The following is a 14,190-nucleotide window of genomic DNA, read 5'->3' as shown; positions in this document are numbered from 1 at the left end:
ACGATTTGGCCAAGAAAAAAAAGACATGAGGTGGCAATCAATGGCAGAAAATGGTCAAACCAGTCAAAGGGTAATGGCTGAGCGACATTGTACCTAAATAAAAAAACGTGGGGGCAAAATTGTACCAAAAAATATTTTAGGACGTGAGGTGCACCTGGCTGAAAACTTCAAGAGTAATTTTGTATCTTAACCCAATTCTAAACTTCAAATCCCTATAACAATTGCCCTCAAAGACTCTTTCTTTTCCTTGAGTCACAAAAAACCGAAGAAAAAAACAAATAAATCAGGTCATATCACAAATGCCATAATAATAATAGACTGAAATAGCTTGGATTACCCATAGTTGAGCATTAAAACAAAACACAAACGAGGGCCTGTACAGACAAGTTTTTAGCAAAACGAGCACAATTCATTTCATTAGATTAAATAATATCCCACCGAACAACTTAACTTTTAAATGTTCTAAAATTCATGTTAAACAAATCCGAGAACATTCCAAACTACAACAAAGGAGGGGCAAAAAAGAGGGCACCATGGTGGCCATACAAAATGAAATTAAAACTGAATTCAGTAAAATTCCATCATCCACCTCTAAGATTACTATTAGGTTTGGACCACTGTGCGTACGCTGGATAACCCTAATAGCATGTCTGGTAACTGGAAAAGTGCTTTTTATAAAATAAATGAGAGAAATATCTGGGATAGATAAATTTCTCATTTTCTTCCTAGAAAACAATTTTCCACCAACTAAACATTGCATCAGTGTCAAGATGAGATTCCTCCAAATGCTCTCTCTACCTTCTCATTCACTCACAGTTCAAGCTGATATGAGGACCAAAGATCCCCTGTTGAGTATATATAATGCAGCCGATGAAGGTATACAAGAAGCAAAAACATTTCCAGCACCAAACTTACAAGTCTAGCAAGAATTGAAGCGCCAAAACTATGATATTCCTGCAAATTTGTCCAGAGCAGATGTGTCTAAGCCTGCAAACTCCTTTACAGCTGCAGCCACAGCAAGTCCAAGCTTTACAGCATCATCATGGCTTGGTGCCTAGAAATTAGGAATAATAATCATGCTAAAGTAGCTGCAATGTTTCAGTATTGTGCATGACAGCTTATGCAAAGGCTAAATGGCCTTTTACCTCAATATTAAGGGGAAGGACAGGATCATGGAGGGAGAGTCTGAGAAGGAACCATCCACCATAGCCGGAAACTCGGACCTAATTCATAACCAGAATGAGGGGAAAAAAGAATAAATTATATTGGAAGCATGACAGAAATACATAAACCAACTAGAGTAGGAAGGCTTTTCCCACACTAGATTTGTATTTCATGGCTTTCCATTTCAAAGTTGAGATGTCTTCTTCATAAATGCTTTAATAAACCCGGCAAAAATCATTTTAATTAATGCTAACGGATTCACATCTATCTAAGGATAAGGTTTAGCATACCCCTTCATAGTTTACGGGTGCCTTTTGTAGCTTTGGATCTGCGTTAATTGAGTTTTCCAAGTGCTTCAGCACAGCTTCTCCATAATCCCGAAAAGATCTGAAAGCTCTCAGATTGTAAGTGAGTTCACAAAATTAAAGTACAGGAGCATGCTAGCAGAGACTATATACGGCAGCTTACCCTCCCTTCAGATCTGGATGATTTTGGTTGATCTTTAGTCTCAGTTCCACAGCGAAAGCTGGTTCCTGGAGTCCTTCTATTAAATCAGTCAAAACCTTGCTTCCTCCACCCCTTCCTGAAGCTCTTGCTGAGGCAAGTTTGTTTAAGATCTTGACCTGCATAGGTTACATAACCCACTGTCATTTCTGTTCTCACAAGACATATTTTCCTGACTTAGTCTGTGATCTGCTATTGTAATTGATCAAGTGTTCAGATACTTTCATTCTCTTCAATTTGAACCTTACATGCTGAATGTACAAAAGATATATGGAATAAGAATGGAGGTAAATTAATATACTTTTGAGGACCAAAATGACAGCGTACACACTAGTCAATGATTGACTAGATGACATAGTTTTAATAAAAGCCTACCATTAGGTATGCACCGTCATCAAGCCAGTGATTCTCCTTGAGAGCTCCATGTCCACTGGTTTCAATTGCCAGATGTGACTCCTCACCAACCGAATTCTGTCACAATATTGCTTCATTAGCCACGTATCTAGCTTCTAACATGGAAATTACATGTTCAAAGTAGGTAATTTTTTTTTTTTTTAAAAAGTGGAATACAAAGAATATAAGTTTCTTCTTGTGCATAATTTCAGTTACCATTTTATTTACTTGTCAATGAGCAGCAATAACTGAATGGGATGCGTACTAGAATTCATTGTTGAATAAATTCAATTAAAATTTATGAGGTTCAAATGTCAAACAATGAAGTATTCCACTCCAATCCTCAGATGTCAAAAGTCATCCATATGGAAAAGCTATGATAGAGAACTGCTCATCTCACCAGTCGAATAGCTTCATCAATCACATTTTTGTAGCCCCTCTTGAACCGATGGTGTTTCCCACCTTAAAAGAAAGTGAAGCTAGCATGTTACTGACACCAGTTCAGGGCAAAAGTACTTTGAAATTCAAATTGAAGCAAGACACAGGTTTGGATTATTTATTCTCTAAGTTTAAAAGTACTTTGAAATGAAACTAACGAAGAAAAGGTCCAAATTAGTCTAACACCCAGGGGAGGGATGTCAATGCCTGTAGATTATGCCCAAATTAAATTCCTTCATACCAAGTTTCTTCTCAATAAATGAGGTGAGGCCATCAGAAGTCACACTGTCTGTGACAATTGTTGTTCCAGGATGCTAAGGAAAATGATAAAAGGAAAAAAAATTAAGTCAGCCAAAAAATTTGCACAAGTCTTAGGTTACAAATATTGGGGCAGAGATAGCTAAGGAAAAAGGTTTTACTTCCTCCAGAACAATAGCTGACATTAAAGCAATCAAGCGATTCCGGTTGATTTCCCGGCCAAAGGAGTCCACAGCAGCAGATCTAGATGAAAGTGATAGATTATCATTTTTATTTTTTTAAATAATAAGCACATTAATGAAATAAACAAGAAAATTATTTACCTGTCAACATCAGTATCAAAGATAATTCCAAGATCAGCTTTGTTATCTAGAACTGCCTGTGTTATAGCTTTCATTGCTGTCTTATCTTCTGGATTAGGGATATGATTTGGAAACATGCCTGAACACAAAACATTGAGTTAAATTCTGATTACAATACCCAGCTCAAATCAATCCCCTGGAGATAGATATTACCATCTGGCTCCAAAAATTGACTTCCTGTAGTAATTGCACCCAGCGGTTCCAGAACTTTTGCCTGATTAATCATTGATGAAATGTCTGAATTTCTTATTATATTGAAAAGTCAAGAGCCATTCAGACCAAAAATTAGTCCAAACACATAGGTATTTATAGAAACTTGGAGAAACAAATGCCTAAAAATGAGGTATTATTTAATTTCCTAGTCACATTAAACACATATAATTCCTAAACCAAACTAATCATATGTCGAGTGTCAAGTAAATTAACATATTGTCACTGAAGGACCCGATCCAGCATGAGAAATAGCCAAATTGTTGTTGACGACTGAGGAATGAAGGTTGATATTCTTATGTAAAGGGTCTGTCTGTATGTAATTTGACCGGGACATGTTATGTGTGGACAGTGGATTTGAGTTGACCACAGGTTCAGAAATAATTAATATCCTGACCCATTAATTGATGCCTTAGAGATTACTTGGTTAGAATCAATTTCAATTAATAGCATTCATATGAGTCTGTTGAAGGCTAAAATCAAACGTAGAATAATTAACTGAAACTGTCTTATGATGTTATGGGGGAAACCAAATTCAGCTAAAAAAGAATACTAAAATAATTCATAAAACCAGATCTCTCAGTGAATGCTATATCTGAAGAGATGGTTGTTGATAGAGCACAATCACACCATGTAATCCATATAACCGCTTTCATTTAGTAAAATTAGGTCTGTTGTGGTTGCTTTTAAACCTCCTATTGTTTCTTCTGTTGTCACTTAGCCAATATGAGGCTTAAGAGTAAGGCAATCAGTGCTTTGCTATAGCAATGATTTTTGTAATCCAACATCCACCCTGCATCTTCTTACCATCAGATTTCAACAAAATCACGTGTGCATGTCAGAGGCACGTCTAAACACTAACAATTTGCCCATTGAAAACCATATGTTTCTTAATGGTTTAATGAGTATATAATTTGTTCCTTTGGTTTGCGAATTCTTTTTGATGGATCTTTCTAACATAAATGCTTAAATACTCAACATATAATTTGGCAAAAACCAAGGAGATAATAAAGACCATTTACCGTGAAAAATCCTCCTGCTCCATTGCCTGCATCCACAACAATGTGGAATCCCTCCAATGGCTTCTCTGTGGATTGACAGTATCACACAAAAATTAGTGAACAATACAGGAAGAGAGAGAAAATTAGCAAACCAGAAAAGTAGTTACAATACAATATAAGGATTCCGTAAAGGAAAGGTGTCTCTTTCTTATCTCGACTTCATTTAAGAAGTTAATATCTATATCTCCTCAATATACTAACTTTCATACAATGTTTCAGGGAAGTCATACCTATATTTCCAGCCGCTTTACGAACTGCCTTCACCAAATCAGATGCATACACTGCCATGTAATCAGCTTTCTTAATGGATTTTGAAGCTTTTCTATCCGTATTCATCAAACTCTCCTCTGTAAATTGTTTGTATATGTCTGCAGCTCGTTCTAAGATGTCTCTAATGTCAGCCTTCCCAAGCCCACCAGCATTTGTGAAAAATTTAAATCCATTCCTGTTGAAAGGCAGATGACTTGCTGTTCATGAACAGGCAAATGTAATAATTAGTGGCTGAAATAATATTAAAAGGTGACGTATACATGAAACTTTAGTTAGCACCATCCAGACAGAAATTTACTTAAGAATGTCATTTGCACCACACACATAAAGTAGTTAACAGGAAAGGGTCAATCATGCTTACAAAATTTAAATTAAAATATTCAACCTAACAGCTTAAGTTTTTGTTATAAATTAAAAGTTTTTCAATTTTTAAAAGCCTTAGACTCTTCTTTTACTTTTCTTTTTTAAGTGAGATCCTTGCTTATAACCGTTGAAAATTTCAACAGAAAGGTAGATGCTGATGGCTGTGTATCTCCATAGTTCAAGCCAAACGATTTCAAGCAACAGGACATGTTAAAGGTAAAATGTCATTCCCGTGATTCTATCTAACTCCTCAAACTGTTGGGTTTGATGGTTCCTAGACAAAAGAACAGCATTTCCATTTTTGTCCAAAGTTTTAAAGGTTGAAGAAGAGTCATTTAATTAGTGGAATCAAAATTTACCTGTTATCATAATGGATCCATCAACAGGACCAAAAACTGCCTCATCCTTCGTGAGAGTGCTATTAAACATGGCTGGTGTAGATGCTAACCTACAAGGAGTAGAAAAATAAAATATAATTCATTGGGCCATCAATAACATCAGATGAAAATAATAACAGTATCCATGGTGAGAATATATTCAATGAAAAGGTCATTCATTGAAGCATAAATAAGTTAGCCAGATTATGTCTGAGACTGAGAAGCACTGAATAAATCTGGTCAAGCACAAAAATGGCTCCACTTCAAATGGCTTTCAATGAGAGATCAGTATGGAAATTATTAAAACTTCAGCATTTTTTATAATCACAAGCAAAAGTAGCTCAATAAAGTTTCCATTAAGAAAACACTCAAAAATTAATCAATAATAGCAGAATACCAGTCTCATCCACTAATTATAAAAGCTACTCCAAAACTAACCAGTATTAGCAGAGTGACCCTGCTTCAATTATGACTGAGTAATCTTGGACTATATTATTGTCAAGAAGCCCTAGAGTTATCTCTTATCTAAATTTTTAGTAGTTTATGTTGTAGATAATTTCTGCTTTTGTCTTTGAGAGTATATTTATAGAGGAAAGAAAGGAGGCTGCTTTGGATGTGTATGAGCCATGGGTTCCAAAACCAAGAATTTAATAGTAAAGACAACAGAGATTTCCAGCATCTTTGTAAATCCACAAGCAGTGTTGTTCAAAATCAGATGACTTCACCAATCCACGAGTGAAATTAATGAACACGAGTACTTGATTTTAAAAAAAATAGATATCACCGACCCATACTGGACAACTTCTAGGCCAGCGCCAACCAGACCTCGACAGATCGCATTCTGAAATATGGAAAGTTGATCACCAATGAGTCAGTAACAAGATATATTATAATATGGTAAGCTATTTACAAACACAACCTTCTGCTTGAGGTTGTTAAGAAAGGTCTCTTCCAAAAGCACAATTCTATTCTCTTCAAAATACAAAAATCATGCAAAATAAAGTTAAAATGAATATTTTCTCTCATATGCAGACTACTCAAAGAATGTTTGTGATGATAGGAACCTTGAAAAAAAAAAAAAAAATCTAACCCACTAATTTCAATTGAGATGGTGAGCTTCCCCATGTGTGTGTGTGTGTGTGTGTGTTTATTTGATTGAGAAAGTAAGCTTCTACAGAATCATCTTAAATTATTAGGTGAATATTTCAAATTTAATACAATCATCAAAGCCTTAAAAGACACCAATTGACAAGATAAACCAAAACCACCAAAGGACACAAGGAACAAATGTAGACCTGTAAGGATTTTGCAGATATTCGGGAATCATGGCCAACAGAAACTCTCCAGTGCTTAGAGGGATCTGCTTTCTTTTTCTCCACTAACCATCCAGCAAAGGCTGCTCCTATTGCTTCAGCAACAGGTTCAGTGAGGTTAACTGGTTCTCCCTCAATGCCATCAATAGCCACACCACGTATGTCACTGTTTAATTTTGTATCATATATAACAACATAAGTCTGCAGATAGAAGCTTCTGATGTAGGACAGGAACAGGATAAAGGAATCACACCCCAAAAAAATTAAAATTAAAATTCAATGTATCAATTTATCAATAATAATCAATGTGAGTTTCAATCGGTACTATAAGCAGCGAATTTATAGGCAATCTAAGAAAAGAAATCCTATTCCTAACAAAGCCTCCATTGAAATCCCTAATTAAATTTGAAGTTATCCTAATTATAAATTAGATGCATAATCACCAAAATGATACTTATATCATGAATATAACTCCATCCATATAGCATTACCTTGCCAGTAAAAATGTACTGCCTCACCACTACATTATGCCAGAAATTCAATAAGACAATAACAACAAGCCCCATCCTACTAGGTGGGCGGCTACATACAAATTAAATAAAAGGTAGAAAAAAAATACAAGATGAAATAAATCAGAACCAATAATCTTCATAGAGGTCATAACAGCACAAACTTTAATTAAGGGGAAAAAAATCTTAGTGGAATTTTCCTGACCTTCCATTTTGAAGCTTTAGAAAATCAACTTTGTCTAGAAATGGCACTGCAGAAGTATAGGCAGAAGCTGCAAAAAAGGACCAAATGGAAGAAACAAATATCCATTCAGAAGTAGATAAGATAAACATGTCAGATGGTGTATGATACAGTCAATTCCATTAAAACAGAAAGGACAATGTACACCCATTCACGGAACAAATGTAGATGCATAACAATAAAAAAAAAAAAGGTGACGAGATGAATAGGGACAGATGAAGAGAAGGAGATGTAATTTATGTGTTAGAAACATATAGTTTTGCACTTGATAGCAACCTGTATAATGAGAGTCTAGAACAGACCATTGCAGTGAATATTTGTCTGGGTAATAAAATCACTCTGATGTTTTGTCAATGTACGCAATTGCATGGAAGAGATGCCACTCCATGCCAACTTCCCTTCTCGGGAGGGAAGCAAGGTGTAATAAGGGGCAAAATAGTCCCTTCGACTGTGGGTGCTGGACTGCCTATTCTGTTGGTAGCATTGTGATACAAAAACATTTTGGACAATCTTCGCTGCATAAACATTTACCATTTTATCAGATTCCAATTCTAGATTCATAAAAGCTTAATCAAAAGCCTTTTCTTAGTTCTAATATCCCTTCAGATTAACTTTTTATTTTTTTTGCCACGTGGGTTAGATTAGACACTGATGTCAAGTTGCTAATGGCTTTTCACACACAAGTAAGCCATATAAGATTGGAATTTTCATGAATCTTTCAGCAACACCCACGGCCCCATGTCAACTATTCTTCCATCAATGTTTATCAAATCCCTCATCCAATGTTACTTCATTATTGAAATAAGAACAGCTAATTCAGCTGACAGCCCACCTAACCCAACCTGAGTTTTACGAAAGATAGTAGTCTTGAAAGCTTTATTCAACATCCATTTATCGTTTTACCAGAAACACTTGAGCTGAAGTCCAAATTGTAAGAGTATGTATAACTAACAAACACGCAAACGCTAATGACTCAAAGATTGGATGTTGCAACCGAAAACAATCCAATAAAGAAATCACGTCAACGAGCACAATAAATTCATCGGCATCTTCATTACAGTCAAACTCTATCATTCCAACTACGACCCCATAAAACCCAAATTTAAACCGATATTGGAAGTAGGCTCCGCTGTTACCTGCCATTCGTGGACCGGAATTGGAGATGGGTTTTCGAATTTGTCGATGGAGAAACCAAGAGAAGTTAGAAGGAGAAGTAGGTGCGTGTGGGTATAATATATCGAGAAATCGCCAAGTGGCATATGTACTGTATGGTATGTTCTGTCTCAAAGTCGCTGAAGGACACAGCTTCGATTTTTCTTTTTCTTTTTCCTTTTTTTTCTTTGGTCTTTTTTGGGTTGGGGTGGTTGGTGAAGGCAATGCCATCGGTTCTTCCTCCTTTTTTTTTTTTAATCCCCCTCCTCCTTTTTATTTCCAATCGGTCCTTCCTTCTGACCGTACCAAAAACTTGTCAAGGTGATTAATGCAAGGTGTTTTTAATGTTGTTCATTTATTCTCTCCATCCTTATAAATGAGATATTATTAATTGAATTTATATATCAATAAAAATTTATTATTTAATTAAAATTATATAAAATCATAATTTTTTTAGATATATTATTAATAATATCATAATTAATATCATAGTGATGGATAATAAAATATGTAACTAATATAATTATAATTCCTTATATTCAGAGACAAGGGAAAAATTATATAATTATGCAAAAAGAATCATGACATTTCTTATATTTAAAGACAAACTAAATTTTTTAAAAATATTTTATTTATAAGGATGGAAGGAATATGCTGAAAATAAGTTGTTATAAAATTGAAGAATTAAAGTTCATTTTTTATCCTTAAACTATCATCCATGACTGTGGCTTTGTCTCGAGGTTCAGTGTCGTTCCATCACTGTGGCTGTGGCTTTGTCTTCGACTCTTCACCTTTACTCTCATCTTTGTGAACAAGCTAATGATGAATTAAACAAACATTTTGAACACTAGCCAACAATAATCTGCTGCAGGAGATAATCGAGAGAACACTAGAAACAGCAAAATTAAAATCGAAGAGATATCCAACAAATGCAATCGAACCCACTGCCCCTACCATCAAAAAACACAAATCAATGTCTTCAATACAATCCTCGCTCTGATCTTAATCAAAATTGTCAATCGTCAATGGAATTTTGAACAGCCTCCATAACTTTCTTTCCTTTCATCCTCTCTCCACTTTTGCTGCCACCTCCTCCAAGTGGCGGAGCCACGTATATTTAAGAAGGGCCATATTTATCTCCTCAATTTAAAAGAAATTACAAGTAATTAGTATAGAATTTGCTATTTTATGCTTTTTAGTCTCAAATTTTTGCACCCATTGCAATCTAGACTCTTTTTTTTTTTGTGAATGTTTTAATTTAAACCCAGTTTTGAACAACTAAATCCAAAACTCTAATATGAGTTTTAAAAAAGAATATATTTATTTATTTTATTTTTTAAGTATCTGGTTAATTATTATATATTTATAAATTTTTTATACGTAAATAATACCATAAATTAGAGACTTATGTGGAAGAAAATATTTTTAATAGCATTTGGAAATAAGTAGGGATAATTATAAAATATATGATTATTTTTAAAAAATATTAAATTATTATTTCTAAAATTAATCTACACTCCTTGCAATAAGATCTTGGCTCCATCACTGTCCCCTCCTCCCTTTCTCACTACTTATCTTCACCACCTTCTCCTCCTCCTTGATCTTCATGTCCTCCTTAATTCATTCTAGAAATGTCCATCATCATCATGTGCTTCCATGGCATCTTCCTCCAATTAGCACGTGATGACAGTATTTTAAAAACTAAGACTGGACCTGATGATTCGACTAGTTGAATTGTCAACCGGATAGCATGATGGTTTGGTTTTCTTAAGAGGAAAAAAAAAAAAATCGTTTAGAGGGTTGAATTAGAAACCTTCATTAGGACAGGTTGAGCTAGCCAATTGGACCAGTCTGATGTTTGTTTAAAAAAAAATCAAATTTCAAAATTAAATGATAATGTAAGGCAAGTTGAACTTGAACCAAAAATTATAAAATATTCACCACTTGTATGCCATAATAAAAGAATAACTAGTGACTGTTGCATAAACCATTATGCAAGGCTCTAGATTTCTCCATTGAGGCAATATGTTGCTATAAGATATTGGCAAAATTTAGAAAGTGAATATATCCTAATTAAACGGAATAAAATAATATTTAGTTGCTGTCTTATAAACCCTTAAAATGGCTGGCACAATATTATGGTTCACATATTTATTTGCAGTAAAATTATTCTCTAGCGTAAATTCATAAACTATTTATTCCTAAAAACGAAATAAAATTTACAAGCATCCGTTAAAGCATTTAACACATGCATTTGAGATTTCTAAATTTTGCCAATGAAACAGGGGGAAAGAGAGGAAGAGAAGAAGTCCAGTCAATATGTCATGTCACTTTTTCTTTGGGTAAAAATCTCATTTCACGGTCAATTAACTCAATATTTAATAATGGGATAAAATTGCTTCCTTTTTAAAAATTTTGAGATAAAATTGTTTTAAAAAAAATTTTAAAATACAATGTGCCTCCGGAAATAAAAATTTAGGGCATTTTTTCCTTTTCACCCACTGGCAAATTAGTTCTAAACTATATGTCCAGAATTATTTGGGAACTTCAACTCATTTTTGATGTAATCTTTCCTTTTAATTTTTAAAAATGATACAATTTGATTTAACTCCCAAGGTTAACAAATGTTAATCTGGATAATTTGTTGACCATAAGTGATAGAAATTGACCTTAAAAATTATAGAAAGGGATCAAAAAATATAATAAAAGACCCAAAAATAAAAAACAAAGACCTTATGTTGTATAATCTTGAAAGTGTAGATCGCCTTTGTGTTAAATAAAACTAAGTGAGAGTAGTATTTTGAGGCTAAATTGAGTGGACCAAACTATCCAAAAAATCGAGTTGATTAAACAAAAGCTACTAATAGCTTAAAGCATATAAAAGGAGGAAAAAAAAGTACTGTTGAAATTCATGGTGCGAGACCATGCGATCTTGAGGATTATATTAAATCAATTTTTTTTCTTTTTGACCAAAAGTATTGAACAAAATTTTCGATAAACTTTAAAAGGTTTTTGTTTTAGGAAATTTAATCATTTATTAATAATTTTAATTTTTTGGGATTAACCTATCAAATAAATGAAACTACAAAGACTTGATGAAAACAAAATAAATTATAAATACCTCACTCAAAATTGAAGAAAACTATAAAGGCTCGGAAAATAATTTTCCCTTTTTCTCTTATCTTTTTTGTTTATCAAGTTTGAGTTGAAAAGGACTATACAATATTTGAACGTCTGCCCTTCTTTTTATTTTCTTTTTTTATTCTTTTTACCATATATCGGATGGTGTTGATTTGAAGTGTCCTGATCCATCTGTGCAAAGGGACAACGCTATTTAATGACTTGGACTTTTGCCAAAATATTTGCATATATTTCGATTGATTTTGGACTTTTGACCCTGCCAATTTTTTTGAGGATCTCTATTCAATTTCATATGACATTCAATTTTAATTTTTTAATTGCTTGAATGAATTATAAGACATTAAAAATAGGAAAACCATAATGTTTGGTCCCTACAATTTTATAGTGTTTTGCTTTTAATTCTCATAGTTTGTTTTCATTGTTTTCAGTCTCTCTAGTTTCAGCCGTCTATAAAGTTAGTCCCTTCTATCATTGACGGTGTTAATTTTCCTGAGGTGTAATTAACACAGTTAAATATTATGTTGAGGTGTTCAATTTTATCCAGTTGGCACATGACCCAGCATTTGTTTTGAATAAAAAATAAACAAAAAAAAAAGAAAGGCTAATTACATTTAGTCTTGTGTTTCTCTCATCTATCATCTAGGGCAAAGGAGAAGACGATCCATAACAGCAAATCACAAGAGCAATTGAGTAGACTGAACCCGAGCAATGAAGAACATGGAGAAGACGCATCGAATTGAGTAGGGCAAGGGAGGCTGCTAAACTGAGTAGTTAAGTAGCGTCGAACTCATTTCAAACTATTGTCTTCTTCAACCTAATTGTTCCATCTTTTACCTCGTTCTTCTATCCTTTTCGACCTCTTTGTGCTATCGTCTTTCATTAAGATCATCCCCTTCAGTTTAGTGACAAATCTCATCCTCCATATCTATATTGTACCTTGCAAGAAATTATGAAACCTCAATATTTAAACTTAAACCAACAAGCCATTTCCAAAACTAGAGACAAAAAAATTTGCAACCATAGAAACAGGGCAAAGGAGTAAATTTGATCATAACCACTCAATCAGACAATGATACACCAAACATTGAACTACAATTGAAATGAAATGCAAATAAGTGGCTTCATAAATGGGAAAAGGGAGAATGAGAATGAGAATCAGATTGTAGGAATGAAATTCAGAAAGCACCCAGAAAAAATAGTCTCCGTCTACAATTGGGAACATGCTATAAACAAAATACAAAAGTCTTAACCTCTGTTTGATTTTGACTGAGGCGGAAAATGAGGACAAAAACGGCTGAAATATGGAGATCCGCCAATGAGTGAGACCCAATTTCACTGTTCCGGTGACATTCTGGCTCCTTCTAATGACCTCTGTAGCATCCGATTCAGTTTCGACTACGGGCGTCCATTGGTTGAATGCTCTAATTGTCTTCATGCGAATGAGGTCAATTACTCTTGTTCTTCTTTTTATTCCAGCTCAATGTAATTAGTCTTTCTTGTTTTCATTTTTTACTCAAAACAAATGTTGAGTCATGTGCCAACTGGACAAAACTGAATGCCTCAGCGTAATATTTAACGGTGTTAATTAGCAAAATTAACGCTGTTAATGATAGGAGGAACTAACCTTATAGATGGCAGAAACTAGAGGGATTAACAACAATGAAAACAAATTATAAAGACTAAAAGCAAAACACCATAAAACTATAAGGACCAAACATTAAGTTTTTTCTTAAAAATATATTGAATATGTTATATATCATTGAGTTCAAATTATGGAAAGTATATATATATATATATAGTATTTTATCTTCAATTGTTAAAAATACATTTTATGTATTTTTCATACATTTCTTGCTGATTTTTTTCTAAATTAATGTATATCGTTTATATATTTTATCCTAATCATATGATACGTATACTAATATGTAGTACATACACTAACTTATCAATATTTATTGACCATATTTAATACATAACTGTATTTTAAATAGGTGCCTTCAATAGGAAAATATCTTTAAAAGCAATCATACATACATACATACATACATACATATATATATATATATATATATATATAAATCTTGATATTGATATGTTCCGTACATATAAGTATGTTTATTTATCTGAATAATACTAACTGGAAAATATCACATGCAATGCATGAGATTAAACGGAAATTCACTTGTTTCTTTTTTTGCCCCCTCATTTTTGTTTGTCTCTAAGCATTATGTAGGTGCAATGAGGATGCCACATGCATTTGAAGGATGCACATGCTTCCCGTCATTTCGGGAGAAATATATAAATTTTTATATTTTGTTCTCTTTAGTCATAAGATTTTGCACCCAATAAATTTAGATAATTTTCAATGTACATTTTAGCTAAGTCAATAATATTTGATAATTACTTTGAGGTTTCTATTATTGATATGTATAAC

The 14,190-nt window shown here is 33.5% G+C and overlaps 1 protein-coding gene across 2 annotated transcripts; it reads right to left on the bottom strand.

Moving 5' to 3' along the window:
- Positions 1 to 387: 387 nt before the first annotated feature.
- On the bottom strand, positions 388 to 8,774 carry LOC129313774 (uncharacterized). Of its 2 annotated transcripts, XM_054957149.1 has the most exons (18): positions 8,600 to 8,774; positions 7,766 to 7,978; positions 7,428 to 7,494; positions 6,696 to 6,879; positions 6,189 to 6,241; positions 5,383 to 5,471; positions 4,621 to 4,857; positions 4,352 to 4,416; positions 3,273 to 3,333; positions 3,081 to 3,198; positions 2,919 to 3,000; positions 2,741 to 2,813; positions 2,462 to 2,523; positions 2,044 to 2,139; positions 1,633 to 1,787; positions 1,455 to 1,551; positions 1,146 to 1,223; positions 388 to 1,054 (listed from the first exon to the last, which is right to left on the bottom strand). In XM_054957149.1, exons 1-18 carry the CDS (start codon positions 8,604 to 8,606, stop codon positions 944 to 946), a joined length of 1,848 nt encoding a protein of 615 aa, XP_054813124.1. In that variant the 5' UTR covers positions 8,607 to 8,774; the 3' UTR covers positions 388 to 943. The 2 variants fall into 2 exon arrangements, with proteins under 2 accessions (XP_054813124.1, XP_054813125.1); XM_054957150.1 differs by lacking the exon at positions 7,766 to 7,978 and having other exon boundaries at positions 8,600 to 8,771.
- Positions 8,775 to 14,190: the final 5,416 nt, after the last annotated feature.

This window comes from Prosopis cineraria, unplaced genomic scaffold, assembly GCF_029017545.1.
Source record: "Prosopis cineraria cultivar Desert tree isolate PC_DT_omini unplaced genomic scaffold, ASM2901754v1 PC6, whole genome shotgun sequence".
NCBI lineage: Eukaryota > Viridiplantae > Streptophyta > Magnoliopsida > Fabales > Fabaceae > Prosopis > Prosopis cineraria.
This window is presented reverse-complemented; position numbering and strand designations above follow the sequence as displayed.

Bases quoted from the DNA above. Each gene is read 5' to 3' on its own strand.
- LOC129313774 (XM_054957149.1), bottom strand. The intron at 4,417-4,620 runs GTATGACTTCCC...GTCAATCCACAG, and splicing joins TAAAGCGGCTGGAAATATAG to AGAAGCCATTGGAGGGATTC. The intron at 1,788-2,043 runs GTAGGCTTTTAT...TAACCTATGCAG, and splicing joins ATGACGGTGCATACCTAATG to GTCAAGATCTTAAACAAACT.